At 44.5% G+C, this 15,661-nt stretch overlaps 1 protein-coding gene across 13 annotated transcripts in view; it reads left to right on the top strand.

Moving 5' to 3' along the window:
* LOC105471812 (acyl-CoA oxidase like) overlaps positions 1-15,661 on the top strand; it is a 382,094-nt gene that overhangs the window by 222,714 nt on the left and 143,719 nt on the right. For 12 of the 13 annotated variants that reach the window (XM_071077117.1, XM_071077121.1, XM_071077118.1 and 9 more), the window contains one exon: positions 14,412-14,543. The exons of the other annotated variant lie outside the window; for it this stretch is intronic. In XM_071077117.1, the coding sequence (XP_070933218.1) occupies positions 14,412-14,543 (132 nt within the window). The remainder of the gene's footprint in view (positions 1-14,411; positions 14,544-15,661) is intronic. 13 annotated transcript variants of the gene reach the window in all.

Genomic DNA, 15,661 nt, shown 5'->3' with positions numbered 1-15,661 from the left:
CCTCAGTTTCTGGGTATCTATAGACATGCCTTGCTGAGCTGCCCAGTGGTTAGCGTTAGTTGGGGTGGACCTTCCCATGGTGGTGGAAGTCAACCACCAGGACCAGACCCTTCTTTTCCTATTAGTCGGTCTGAGATTTCCTGCTAATTCCCCCTGTTGTACAGCCGAGAGAAGTGAGGTGGGATTTGGTGAAATTACTCACCCCAATCCCCTTTGGTGAGTCGAGGAGAGGCTGGAACAGGAGTTGGCAGAGCTCTGCTCTTGGCATGCAGCTGTGACATTCCCAGTGGCCAGTGCTTCATCCTTACACATGTTCTGCATTTCAGTCTCTAATCTTCGCATGTAAGGGGAGAATCAAACTGGCCTCATTTGAACGTGATGAAAACCCTTCACCTGCCCTTGTGGGAACGCTGCCTGAGAGCCGAACTCTGCTGGCTCTGATTAGTCACGTGAGGCAGGCCTGGCAGCTTCGCTTCATTTCCCACTTTCTCGCTTTAAGGATTGGGTGGGGTCAACTAAGTTCTTCAGACTGTTGATATTTAGTTCTACTTTCACATTGCCTGTTTTCTCCATATTTAAGCAAACTTAGATTGAATTTCTAAACTCCTCTGAGAGAATAATAGGGGAGACAGCCCTGGATCTTGCATTTCTGGAGAGGGGGCATTCTGAGAGATGGGACAGGTCCCTTGTCATGGAAGGGGAGCTGCTGGCTTTGGTATGGTTGGAATCTCATGGTCAGGGCTCTGTGATCTTGGACTTTACCACTGGGAGCCTCAGTTTCCTTCTCTCTTAAGGCTCAGAACATGGTAGATGTTCAATAAAACTGGATTCTCCTTCCCTTCCCTTTTGCTGGAGGTAGTAACAGATCACACTGAAAGATCTGAACTCTTTCCTTCTTTGCCTTCTCCCCCTCTGCCACCAGGACCCATTAGACACACATGGGAGCTGCCTGATTGGGGTTCCTTGGATGTGGCTTTGGACCATGGAGGAAAGCCACTTTCTCAGCCGTTGTTGACAACAAAGCATGGGGGTCTACAGGCCTGGGACCTGAACACAACACAGGGTCTCCACTGCCCCTCCACTGGGGAGAGCTGGAGCTCAAGCCCAGCTGCTGGCCTTGGCCCTGCACAGTCACATTCTTCGCAAAGACCTCCTGCGGTGTCTCCTGGCCCTTGTGTTACCTAAGCCCAGATGCCCATGGCCAGGGCCTGTGCCCTCCATCTTGGCTCCTTTGAAACCAACACCAGAAGGTGCCACTCCTGCGTCACCGTGCCCTCAGGGCCAGTCTCCACAGCAGGACTTTATGTCTTCCCACATTAGTGGAGAGCCTTCTCATCTCTGCCCCCAGCTGCCCTGTTTCTCCTCAGTGCGTTCCAGAATTTCACGAAGAAGAACAGAAACGGCCAAAGCAGAGTGAAAAAAAAAATCTACAAAATTGGAGTGCAGTGAAGTCTCAAAAAAGCTTTGCAACCCAGCCCAGTGATAAGGTTATCAGCAAACATGTACTGATCCCTCCTTTCACATTAGACGCAGAGCTGCTCTTTGCTGCTTGGAGATGTAATCCAGCCGGGCAGTGACTGAGCGATTATATTTAATGATTACATAGGGAACGCTGAAGCAATTGCAAGTGTTTGTAAGTTTTTTCAGAAAGTGATGTGAGGCAGAGCCCTCTGCTTATTCAGTAGACTTTGTCCCGGGACTAACTCCTCAGGGACATTCAACACCACCTCATTTATCTGGCATCAACCAACCCTTGGAACAGAGCCAAGGCCTGAAATAAACAAAACAGATCTCTGGGAATCACAAAGAGATGTTGCAAAGCCCACGTGCTGCAGCTCAAACCCTTACTCTACTCCTGAAGGAGCCTGTAGCCTCTGTTCCTGCTTGTTCCACGTGGCTCCTGGTTTCTGTGGGCTGTAGAGGAAGGGCAGAGAGATTGTGAATGTCGACAGCTAAGACCACTCAGGGGCCAGGGACCAAGGAAGATCCAGAAGAACTATGAAAAAAAAAAAAATAGATTGAAAAATCCAAGAGCACAGTGGGCTCCTGCCCAGCCCTCGGGGGGACTCAAAGCTCATCTGGAACAGTCCTCCAGGCAAAGTGGACCCCAGGCAAGCAGCAGACTGGTGCGAGCAGAGACAGTCATTCGGGGGTCTCCCCTCCAACCTGGATGCTGTAGACTTACTATTCCCTGGAGTAACATAGATGGTGTTTGTTTAAATACTTAGCTTCTCACAGCAACCCCTGAGACATGTACGTTTCACTACAGACCAGTAGGTCAGCCTGACTTAGATCTGATGTGGCAGAGGCCCTTTTGCTCCCTATACAATTTCTTAAGAAGCAGAACCATGAAAAATTCTGGCTGGTGCTTGGGTCATGAATAGTTGAGTCCAGCTGGCTGGGATTGCGTTTATGGGCAGGACAGGGTTGAGCTGAGCTTCATCATAATGCCAAGTGACTTGTGGGTAGGGTGGAAGAAGTTCAAGCATGGTCCATACTCAGAGGGTCCAAGGCTGGATCTGGCAAACCTCCCAAGAAGGATCTGTCTGGGGTCCAAGTGTCAATATGGCCCCCTAGTAGAAGGGCCTTCTCAGTGGTTACCATGACAACTTTATCAGCCAAACTCTTTGCTCAAGAGTCTCATTTTTCCAGGGCATCAGCTGGTTTCTGACCAACTCCCTTTCTTTTTATTTTATTGGTCAGAGATCTCTTTTTCTGGAAGGGTCGAGAGCCTTCAAGAAAAATCCCAAAGTTCTGGGGCTCTGGATTAAAGCCTAGGCTTCCCCTCTCCTCTGCTGTTATTTTCTGAGCATTCTGCTGACCCTAACCTATTTGGCTACAGGGATTTACAAAGACAGCACAATAAAAATCACCTTGTGGTTATAAATGATTCAACTTTGAAAGAACCTTGCTCCAAGATTAGAGGAATCAGCTCTTATTTTTTGAAAAAAGAAAAAAAAAAGAAAATGCATTTTTGGCTCCCTGACATTCTCTTGAGTCCCTGCTATGAAGAAGCACTAGGGACATATATAGATGTTGTCACCTTTAATCCTCCAATAGTACTGTGAGTAGGAGTTATTATCCTTAGAGTTTTACCATGGAAGGACGAACAAGGCCAGAAGTGAGATGTTATTTCTCCAAATCTACTAAAACGCAGAGGCAAAGGTTCTACAGGCCTTCCAAACTAAGGCTATTATCCCTAATTCAGGACCTTGTCCCCTTTTTTGGCAGGTGGTAACTTTCTTCCCTGGCCCTCTGGGTTCCATGTTAATGAATGTTCTACACTTAACCCTCATTTAACATAAGTCCATGGCTTTTAAACAATCCTCTGTCTTTTGATGTTAATTTGTGGTTACTGGAAAAAATCGCTCCCCGGTGAGAAAGTCCATATGTCATCTTTGTGAGGGTCCTAGGTTAGCAGGTCCTATCTTGTCAGGCAAATTAGAGGGGGAGAGTAGCCAGCAGTAAAACTGACCCTCATCACTGATAAGGAAAAGAGAGATTGCTAAAATGACCCAGGGATAATCCATTTTATTTGGCAGCATTCCTTTGAGGGTCTCAGCCCAACATTTTTAAGGGCATAAACAAGGCGATTATAAATTTCATAAGGAATGGATAGCAGCCAGACATATGAGAGAATAATGGACAGAACTGGCATAGATCCTGGGCCAATTTGCCAAATTTTGGATCCACTGTATGTTGTTTAACTTTCTCATTTTACTCTCCCTTGAGCCAGTTCAATCCAGAAGGATTCACCCCATATCCCAGCAAGGAAACCAGAAGGTTGGTGGCGGGGAGATGAAGTTTTACAAGTTGACTTCTGAATTTGTGATCATCTTAGTTAAGATCATTTGGGATGCAAGTAAAAGAGATCAATTATAAACTTTCTCCAGCAAGAACGAAGAATCAATCTTAAGGAGGAAGAGGTAGGGGGGGTGGAGAGAGAGAGAGAGAGAGAAAGTTCTGGAATTTAGCTCTCATGAGAACCAGGGACTGGAAAGGGGTCTGGAGTCCCTGACTCCATGCTAGGGGGTCTCTCTCGGGACCCATAGTCTCAGCCTTTGCCCCTCTTGGTGTCTGCCCATTCTTGCTCTTCTCTGCATTTGTGACTGTCCATTGCTATGGAATTTATAGCATCTCTTTTCCAGCCACACTCTGAGATGGTGTTTCTCAGATCAAATGCTGAATCCCCATCTCAGTTGAGTCAGAGTCCTTTCCAACTCAGCCATGAACGTGTCATGAGCGTGCCGGCGGACGCCCCATCTCTGTAGGTGCTAAGACAGTTCCCAAAAAATAGCAGCTGAGCAGATATCTATTATAATGTGTGTGGTAGTTTTAAAAATATTTTCTAATACTGTAAAGCTGGTGTATAGAAATGGAGTTTAATTTTGTATGTTTATCTTATAATCAACAACCTAGTTAAATTGCTACATTAATTCTAACGATCTGTTTGTAGTTCTTTTGGGTTTCCTATGAAGATAGTCCTATCATCTGAGAAAAACGATAGCTTTGGTTCTTCCTTTCCAATCATTTACATTTGTTTCTTTGTCTATATTATAGAAGTGGCAAGAACTTCCAATGCAGTGGTTAAAGGAAGTGGTTCATAACAGGCACCTGTATTTTATCCTTGACTTTAAAAGAAATGTGTTTACTATTTCACCATTAAGGATATTATTTGATGTGGGACTTGTGCAGATATTCTTTATTATGTTAAGGAAAAGCCTGTTTTACTCTTCATTTATAAACAGTTTTGTGCATATCTGGATTTATTTGATTTGTTTTAAAATTTAAATATGGTCATTTTATGGAAATTATTTATCTGCATTTATTTTATTGAGATGATTGCACATTTTCTTCCCTTTAATCTGTTAATGTGGTGAATTTACATTAACAGATTTTCTAATGTTAACAAATCTTGCGTTTCAGGATATATACAACTCAGTCATGATGTATGTGTGTGTATTTAAAAAGCTGCTGATTTCGTTTCCTGATATTTGTTTAGGGTTTTCTGCTCTGTGATTATGAATGAGGTTGGCCTCTGCTATTCTTTTCTAGGGGTGTCCTTAATCTAGTTTGGATATCCAGGCTACATCACCCTCATTAAATGACTTGGTGGTGTTCCTTATTTTTCTGTTCTCTGGAAGAGTTTGTATAGAATTGAATTATCTGTTCCTTGAATATTTGTTTCAAATATAACTATAAGGCTAAACAGACCTTGTGGTTTCTTTCTAAGAACATGTGAAATGATTGGTTCTGTTTCTTTCCTGGTTATAAGCTATTCAGGTTTTCTGTTCTTCTTGAGTCACTTTTGCTAATTTTTATTTTCTTAGTAATTTGTCCGTTTCTTCTTATTTTTAAAATTTATCAACCATAAAGTCTATGATACCCTTTGCTCTTTTTAACCCCTGCTGTATGGGTAGTTACGCCCCTTTGCCATTTCTAATATTGTTTGTTTTCCACAACCACCTTGTCACTTGATCTATTTTGTATATTTTTTCAAATAATAAACTTTTGGCTTTGTTGATCCTCTCCACTATATCTGGTTTTTCTATTTCATTGATTTTTATCTTTATTACTTCTTTTCTTCTGAGACAAGGTTTCACTGTGTCACCCAGGCTAGAGTGCAGTAGCGTGATCACAGCTCTTGGGCTCAAGTGATCCCCCCACCTCAGCCTCCCAGGGAGCTGGGATTACAGGTGTGTGCTATCATGTCCAGCAAATTTTTAAAATTTTTGTTGAAATGGGGGTCTCACTATGTTGCCCAGGCTAGTCTCAAACTCCTGGGCTAAAACCATCCTCCTGCTTCAGCCTCCCAAAATGTTGGGATTACAGGAGCGAGCCACCATATCTGGCCATTACTTATTTTCTTCTACTTTCTTTGGGTTTATTCTCCTGCTCCTCCTATAGTATCTTAATTTGAATGTTATCTTATTTTCTCCATTTTTCTTTTTCTATTATTAACATTTAAAGTGATAAATTTTCTTTTTAAATGCTGCATTGGTTATCTCAACCATGATTTGATATATAAGATTTTCAGTTTATTGATTCTAAATTTATTTTAATTTCCATGGTGACTTATTTGACCTATGAATTCGTTGATTATATTTTTCAGTTTTCTAATGTCTGGTGTTAAAAAAAAAATAGCCAACATTTGTAGAATTCTTACTCTATGTCAAGTATCTGTCTTCACTCTTTACATTCATTAACATAAATTCTCACAATGACCCTACAGAGAAGGACTGTTCTGACCCCAATATTATGTATGTGAAAAATGGGACACTGGGAGTTTAAGCAAGTTGCCCAAGATCACACGGCTCCCGAGTTGGCGGAGCTGAGATTCAAATCCAGGCTGTTTGGCTAGGCAGTGTAACCACCGTATACTAGTGACTTTTTTTTTTTTTAGTTACAGTTCTTGTTGTTATTATCTTTATAATTACTGTTCTACATATATATATTTTTTTCAGTTAATTCCGTCATAGAGAAAACGGCCCGTGTAATTTTTCAAAAAATTTCAAAAAAAATTTTTGACATTTTTTTATGGCCTGTTCTGTGGTCTAGAGGCTGGTCAGTTTCCATGTGTGCCTCAGAGGAGTATGTCTTCTGCAATTGGATGCAGGGTTTCAAAGGTGACCAATAGATCAAGCTTCTTAGTGGCATTCTTCAAATATGCCCTATTCTTACTGAGGTTTTGACCTGACCGATCTATCAATTATTGAGAGATGTGTGCTGAAATCTCCCACTGTTGAGAGTGGATTTGTCAGTGTATCCATCCATTTTTATACTGCTATAAAGAACTACCTAAGACTGGATAATTTATGAAAAAAAAAAAAGGTTTGATTAACTCAGTTCCACAGGCTGTACAGGAAGCATGGGTGAGTGTCCCCAGGAAACTTACAACCGTGACGGAAGGTGAAGGGGAAGCAATTATGTCTTACCATGGCAGAGCAGGAGTGAGAGAGATAAGTCAGGGAGAGCCGTACACTTTTAAATGATCAGATCTCGTGAGAACTCACTCATTATCATGAGAACAACAAGGGGGAAATCCACCCCATGATCCAGTCACTTCCCACCAGGCCCCTGCTCCAGTTGGACATGAGATTTGGGTGGGGACACAAACCCAAACCATATCAGTGACTCTTTGTAATTCTATCAATTTCAGTCTCATTATGTTGACATTGCATTATTAGATGTTTATAAGTTTTAAATTGTTATATTTTCCTAGTGAATTGAGTCTTTGATCTTTATGTAGTTGACTCCCTTTATCAATAGCAATGCCTGAAAATGTGTTTTGTCTAACATTAACATAAGGACAAAAGCCTCCATTTGGTTGGCATTTACCTGTTATATCCTTACAGTTTCAACTTTTCTGTGTTATTGTGTTTATGTGTCTTATAAACAATGTTTGTCTATCTTCGAAATTGAATCTACCTTGATAATCTCATTTTATCTGTTTAGTCCAAGTAATTATTGTCATCACTGACATATTTGAATTTATGTTTTCCATCTTACACTTATTTTCTATTTGTTGAGTCTTATCTCTGCTTGTTTGGACTTACAACCTTCAGCTTTATGGTGTTTATTTTCCCCTTTCCATTTTTCCCTTTTCTGGTTTTCACTCTACTTGTCCTTATTTTGTGGCCACCCTAGCAATTTTAACATGCACATTTAACTTGCAAAGTCTAAAGTTAATTATTAGCATTCTTTTCTCCCAATAATAGAAGAGCTTAGATTGCTTTAACTAATCATCGGCTCCCACCCTCTAAATTACTGTTGTCCACTACTCCAGTACTGTGTTTTTAATCCCACAAATTAGCCATCATATTTATTATTATGTGGGATCATTTTTTCTTTAGAGTTACCACCTTTTCCCAATTTCTTTGCTCACAATTCCTTCTTGCATCTCTGTAGTCATTTCCTGGTTTCTGGAGGACTTTCTTCTAAACACCATTTAGTGTGGGTCTGTAGTTACTGTCTGATTCTGTCTGTTTCATCTCAATGTAGAAAAGTTACATATTGTTCAGTATAGAATTCATTGTTGATAGTTATTATCTCTTAACACTTTGAAGTTTTGCTTATCTGGATTTCCTTGTTGCTGAGGAATCAGCTATCTACCAGTAATTTTTCATGGTAGTCTATTTTTTCCTTCTGTTTCTTTTAAGATATTTTCTTTGTTGTCATGACCTATGGTTTCACTACAATATGTATAAATATAAATTTGGTTGTATTTTTCCTGTTTGGATTCATTTGAGGTTGGTAACTATGTGGATTTGTGTCATTAACGATTCTGTAACATTTTAGGCCATTGACATTTTGAATATTGTTTTCTTTGCATTATCTCTTTCTAGGCATATTAGGCTAATATCAATATCTGCTGCCTCTGCAGTTTTGATTCTGTTGATTTTTTAATCTTCTGTTTGTTTTTTATTTGCCCTTGTGTTTTGTGAGCAGCCTGTGAATAAGTAGGTGGCTGCTGCAGTGCTAACTGCCTCTTTTATTCTCAGCGCTCGGCAAGCCCTTCATTGTCTGCCTCCATCCCCACCCCCAGCTAGTCCACCTCTCTCTCTCTCTCTCTCTCTCTCTCTCTCTCTCTTTTTCTGTCTCTTGCCACCTGTGGTCTGTGCCCCACTCAGCAGCTGGAGTCATCTTTTAAAATCACAAATCATCTGATTCCAAAGCTTAGCATTTATTTTTAACTTTACATTTCACCTAAAATAAAATAAATCCCCAAGATGGCTGCTGAGGCCCCGGGTGACTTGATCCCTGTCAGCCCCCAAAGGCTTCTCTTTGGGCCCCTCCCCCCTCACTCATCACCTCCAGCCCAGCCTTCTTTCCAGGCCCTGGACATTCTGTGCCTCTTCATGCCTCAGGGCATTTGCACAGGCTGCTCTCTCAGCTGGAACAAGCATCCTCCCGTTCCCAGATTGGCTGAATTCTCTTATTTAAGTTTCCAAGTTAAGCAAGCCCTCTGAAATCCATCTCTGGCATCCAGGTTGGAGGAGGTCTCTCTTGCTATTTGTTTTCTTACAGAGCCTCCCTGCCCCCATCTTTTCCTTTCTGGCATTTGCCACGGATTTTTTTCTTTTTCTTCCTTTTTTTTTTTTTTTGAGATGGAGTCTCGCTCTGTTGCCCAGGCTGGAGTGCAGTGGTGCGATCTCAGCTCACTGCAGTCTCTGTCTCCCAGGTTCAAGCAATTCTCCTGTGTCAGCCTCCTGAGTAGCTGGGATTACAGGCATGCCCCACTACGCCTGGCTAATTTGGTATTTTTAGTAGAAACGGGGTTGTTGGTCAGGCTGGTCTCAAACTCCTGAACCACCTGCCTCGGCATCTCAAAGTGCTGGGATTACATGTGTGCCACAGATTTTTAATTACCTATTTTATTTGTCCACCTGGCCAATGCCTATCTCTCCCATGAGGACAGGGCCATGGCTATAGTTCACTATGGGTAGTGTAGTCCCTAAGATGGAGGGAACCTTGGTGTGCATTCGGTGACAGAATCCATGAAGGGACTCCCTCCTGCCCACTCTGTCCAGCAAATAAATCATGGGAGTGCAGGGCAGCAGCGACAGGGTCCCCTCAAAGCATGCGGCAGGATGGGGCAACCTGCCATCACTCCCCTGGACTCAGAATCCTGAATTCAGGAGACCCAACCCAGATCTCAGCTGTCACAAGACAGGTTGCAGTGACTCTCCATGCTCCCAGATCCCCTCACATACGGGTTCTGCGCCTGTGGGCACGGTGGAAGTCACAGGCATAAAATTAGTGCCACCTGAAGACACGGTGCCTCTTGGTTGGTGGGTCAATCTCTGTATTTTTAATTGGTCTCCTTGAACAAATAAGATAAGATTGATTTCATGTTTTGTCGTCTTCCGATGAACAGAATTTACCCTCATTTGTTTAAAAAGGGGGAAAGAATGCCTGTTTCTGATTTGTTCTGATACATTTATTAAATGTAATCATATAGTAAAAAATTCAGCGATGTTACAAACAGCAGGAAAATATTAAACTTTCCATGTACAAAGTTTGGATCATAAAATATGTTTCGTGGGGCTCTCACTGAAATGGGACACAACCTTCATGACACTCACAATTAGTTGCTAAGAGGCTCGATGTAACCCAGAAGGCAGAGTGTGGAGGAGCTGTCTACCGAGTGGGCTCTTGCTTCACAGAGCCCAGGCTCTGGCTGCTTCCCTCTCTGAGGCTTCCGCTGGCATTTGGAACATGGGTTTAGAGTTCCCTCTGTCTATCTCGTGTTTCTTTCTCTCCTTCTTAGGAATAAAGTAAGCTCACGGAAAATCTTACTTTTTTGTTCAGCTGGAACCTGTTTCTTGTGTACCACCCTTTTATTTCCACTACCCATCGACCCCACCAATAAACAAATGAATATCCCCACTCAGGAGTCCAATGTAGAAAGGAGAAAAATTTCTTTTTGTAATGAAAACCTAAGGTGCTACTTACTGAGTGCCTTGAGTTGATGGCTTAGGAAAGGGCTTCCTCAGACTCCAAAAGATTTGTTCATGTGGGAGAAGCAGTTAACATTGATTTATCTCTGGTCATGAACGGACACGGTTCAAGCTAACACTTCCCACATGCTGTGTTTGTCTGTGCTGGCTGCTATACAAAGTGCCATAGACTGGGTGGATTAAACAACAGGAATTTCTGCTCTCACAGCTCTGGAGCTGGAAGTCTGGGATCCAGGTGTGGGCGGGGTTGGTAACTTCTGAGGCTCTCTTCTTGACCTGTGGATGACCATCTCCTGCCTGTGTCTTCACATGTTCCTCCGTGTGTGTCTGTGTCCTGATGTCCTCTTATAAGGATGCCAGTCAATATTGCTTTAGGGTTGCCCAGTTACCTCGTTTAATCTTAATTACCGCTTTTAAGGTCCTGTTTTGAAATACAGTCACATTGAGGTGGTGGGGGTTAGGACTTCAATATAAGAATTTTGTGGGGGACCAGGGGCAGTGGCTCATGCCACCCAGCACTTTGGGAGGCTGAGGCAGGTGGATCACCTAAGGTGAGGAGTTCGAGACCAGCCTGGCCAACATGGTGAAACCCGTCTCTCCTAAAAATACCAAAAAAAAAGCCAGGCATGGTTGTGGGCGCCTATAATCCAGCTTATGCTGGAGGCTGAGGCAGAAGAATCGCTTGAACCTGGGAGGTGGAGGTTGCAGTGAGGTGAGATCGCGCCGCTGCACTCCAGTCTGGGTGACAGAGTGAGACTCTGTCTCAAAAAAAAATAAAAAGAAATTTTGGGGGGACACAATGATGTAGCCCATAGTGCCTGTGTATGCATGCGTGTGCACATACACACACATGCACACACATGCACACGCGCACACACGCATGTGTGCACACAGACACATGCACACGCATGCACCCACATGCACACACACACACACTCTCAGGCATACGCTCTGTACTTTTCTATAGGCCTCTTCCAGCTAAATTTTTAGTTTTAATCTGAGATATAGCAAAGGCCCAGTGATTAGGTCTTGCAATGAAACGATTCCCTACAGAGACATATGGGGTGAGAACCCCATACACCTTCAGCGAAGCATCATTGGCCACGTGTCGGCTGTGGGGAGACCTGGCTGGCCCAGCACGCAGGCCAGTCTGTGTGCAGAATGGTCCCTGACAACTGGAACAACCGCTGTTGGTTCAGGGGCCCTCACGCTGCAGTCAGCACCACCTCAGCTGGGAAGGACAGGGATGTTTTAGGGAACTGATCCCCCAGGCTCCCATTCAGTCGGCAGCTCCAAGTGGACACAGAAGCCTGTGAATCATGTGTGATGTGGCAGCCTTCCTGCTGAGCAGGCATCTGTGTTACCCCGGTTAAAGCCAAGACAATTCAGAGGCTGAGAGAAATGAAACCGAATCCCCAGGGGACTGAGGGAGCCCGTGGGCATCAGATGGAAGGAAAACGCCCCATGGCAGGAGTGGGAGTGGAGAGCATGAAATGCAGGCATGGCAATTTCCCCAGAATACTTTGGACTTCCCTGGACAATGCCACAGAGGACCCTGGGCATCCTGGGACACCAAGGAGCCTGCGCTTCCTCCTGGGCAGATGCAGGTTCTCATCTGTCGGCTCCTGGAGGTCTCACTGGAGAGGAGAACATTTGGCACCTGGCATGACTCCTGTAGAGCAGTCCCTGCCGTGCCCTGGGAGCTAATGGGTCTTTTCCACCTGCTGCAAAAATCGACTTGATTCAGATACCTCGTCCTGAGATTGGCTTACCCAGGTCTACACAGCCCCTCCAGGCAGACAAGACCCCTCACGTGTTGCCTCTGAATGAAACACAGGGTCCAGGCAGATGGAGTTCCAGGGACAGAGTGGGGCAAACCTTGGAATCTTGCTTGACTGAGTGTGGATGGCCCCTTGGCCTGACTCAAGGCTTGAGGGAGATGACAGAGGGTTAATTGAGGATGCCAGGGCCCTCCATGTGGCTCTGCACTCAGACTCTGCACCCTGTCTCTCCTGAGCCTGAGGCCACAACCCAGCCCTGCCCCATGGACCCCAGGCAGGAGGCTGTCGGCTCTCGACCCAGCTGGGTCTGGGGTGACATTCAGCTTCAGAAGTCATGCTTTTCTCCCAGCCCTGTGGATCCCACTCAGCATCGGGTGGCTAGTGCAGGAAGCCCTCTGCCTTTGTTTCTCTTGGGCACCTGCTCAAAGTCCCTTTACGTGCAAAGTCTTTATTCCTTGTTTCCTCCATCTCCACTTCCTCCCCCTGAAAAGAGCTGATGGCCAATTGTCACTGGGGCCCAGGAGAGGCTCCCTCCTCCCCTCTCACCTGGGCTCTTTGTCCTGTGCCACACCTGTCCTGGTCTTTGTGAGGCATGGCAATCTCCACGCTGGGCTGATAGAAGTCCACCTCGCATCCTTTGAGAGAGCTTGAGTCACCTCTAGTTGCCATTTCTAGCCTCCCTCCCCGCCAACCCCCGAGAATGAGGGATGCTGGGACACTGCCCAGGTTCAGCATTCGGCACCGCAGGCTATAGAAGCTAAGGCAAGGTTTCCATTCACCATTCTGCACACATTCTTCTTTCAGCGATGACTGCATATATCATTAGCAGTGTTCAGTAAGGGCCAGGCAAGACCAGGATCTCAGAGTCAAAGTTGAGCACCACATAGAGGCCGGAGCAGCACAAGGCAGGGGTTGGGGACAGGTGGGAAAATTGCTACCCGCTACCCAAGGCCACAGGTTATCCCAGTCAGATCCAGAGGCTGGAAGAGAGGAGTATAAGGCTGTTTGTCTTAAATAAAGGGCAGGGGGGCTAGAAAGCAAAGGTGGTGGGTGGGGCAGCTGTTTTAAACAGAGAGGCAGGGATACCTTTCTTGCAGTGGAACTTCTTCAGACCTGAGATGGAAATGAAATGAGGGAGCCCCATGGAGGTCTGAGGGGAGTGTTCCAGACAATGAGAACAGGATTGCAAAACTCCTGGGAAGTGGGCAAGCTGGTGTGGCCAGAATGAACCCAAGCAAGGTGCAGGGAAACCTCACTGAACTTCAGTGTTTTCATTCTGAAAAGTGGAGTGATGAGACATGAGAAGTAGAAATGATACATTGTATGTAGTGCATATGGAAGTTGACCCTCGGTAGTGGCCTCCATGACTGTCCCTACTCTAGGCACACGTTGTGGTGCTGATCTGTAAAGACGTGTGAAGGTCTCCTCTGACTGTACCTTCCATGTGCGGTCATGGCCCTCCTCCTCTCACAACTTTCCATGGCTCCCTTTTACCCAGATCAGCTCCATTGTTGGCTTCCGGGTCTTTCATTTCCTCCCCCACCAAAACCGCCAACTCCTCCCTCCATCCTTGTGCTCCTTAGTCCAATCCTGAGCCTCTTTCTTGGGGTCTTTCTCAGGCACCCATTTACCTTCCACCTTGGGAGGTTGTGAATGACTTTTTTCTTTCTTTCTTCCTTTTTTTTTTTTTTTTTTTTTTTTTTTTTTTTTTTACAGTGCTTGTGTATTACTTTTAGTAATTAATTTAAAAAACCCAAAAAGGTCATTTTTAGTTAAACAAGATACAGACACACATGCACAAACTGTTTATAATCGTTTGTCCCCCAAGAATTTGAGGCCTCAACTATAGAATTTAAGTCACTCAAGGAGACTCAGACTGCAATCCCCATTCAGTGACTGCTCTATGCCATGGGTCTTTCTCTAAGCCACATACACATTTACCCAGAACATGGATGCTGGGACTTTCTAAGCCTGGCTAGTTTCTCAGTGGGTCACCTCAGGCTCCCAAGGATTGAGACTCCTGGGAGGCCAGGCCTTTCTGGCTTATTCTAAAGAAATTAGATCATAAATGCACCTTGTTATTTTCAGGAGATGGAAAGCAACGTGACAACCACGACCCTGCCTCGCATGTGTTGGACTTTGATTTTTCTTGTTGCCGTTTCATTTTCAGTTACCTGTAAGTTGTTTGAGGGCTGTGAGCCTTGTTACCTCAGCTCTCGAGGGCCAGGTAGAGTCCAGAATCAACACCCTGTTTCACTTGACTTTCAAACTAGAAGAGGAGCTCACAACTGAGTTTCACCAGGTAGGAGAAAAAGGAATTTTATTGTATGTGAAGAGCTGATACAGAACATCTTTGTGCTCCCAGAACTCCATTGCCTGTTCTTTGGGAGACTTCTGGTGTCTGTTTGCTGGTTCTGCCCTTTGAGTAGAGTCTCTTTCTGGTCATTTCAAACTGGATCGCCTGACTTCAGGGCAGGGTGGAAGTGTCAGAGAACAACAAAGAGCCGGTTGCCCTCTCCTTCACTGGAGGAGAGCAGAGCAAAATGCTCAGGAAAAAAAAGCACTTTGTTTCTTCAACATTAGTATTTTGAGTGTTTTGCAGCTCAGCTTCTTAGGTATAACCACTGCTTCTCAACACTGAGGTACTGTATTAGTCTGTTCTCATACTGCTTAATAAAGACATACCCGAGACTGGGTAATTTATAAAGGAAAGAGGTTTAATGGACTCACAGTTCCATATGGCTGGGGAGGCCCCACAATCATGGCAGAAGATGAAGGAAGAGCAAAGTCACGTCTTACATGGTGGCAGGCAAGAAGGCGTGTGCAGGGAACTACCCTTTATAAAACCATCAGATCTTGTGAGACTTATTCACTATCATGAGAGCAGGGCAGGAAAAACTCACTGCTGTGATTCAGTTACCTCCCACCGGGTCCCTCCCATGACATGTGGGGATTATTACAATTCAAGATGAAATTTGGGTGGGGACACAGAGCCAAACCCTATCAGGTGGTATATTTAGTGTTACTCTTCTTCCACATCAGAACTTGACAGATGATTCAAGAACATTCCAACACAATCCTGAACCTCACTTGCTTCATCTGTAAAATGAGGATAATGCCTACTTCGCAGGGCCATTGTGAGGATTAAAGGGATTCTGTGAGGTAAAGGAAGTCTGTGTGAAGTCCCAGCACAGTATCTAGCATAGAGGGCACTGTAGAATGAGAAGGGTGAAGATGAGTCCACTGTAGCCTTATGAGGAAATCACTCTGAGGCAGGACCACACTTCATCTGAATCTGATTTCATGTGGTTTGCCCACAAGGCAGTTTTAATCCTATGATTATTATGGGGTGGGGGGATGTGAACTTCTGATTGGAAATGTTACTGATTTACTTACCCATGAACAAAATCAGTTTAACCT

The sequence above is a fragment of the Macaca nemestrina genome, chromosome 13 (assembly GCF_043159975.1).
Source record: "Macaca nemestrina isolate mMacNem1 chromosome 13, mMacNem.hap1, whole genome shotgun sequence".
NCBI classification, from domain to species: domain Eukaryota; kingdom Metazoa; phylum Chordata; class Mammalia; order Primates; family Cercopithecidae; genus Macaca; species Macaca nemestrina.
This window is presented reverse-complemented; position numbering and strand designations above follow the sequence as displayed.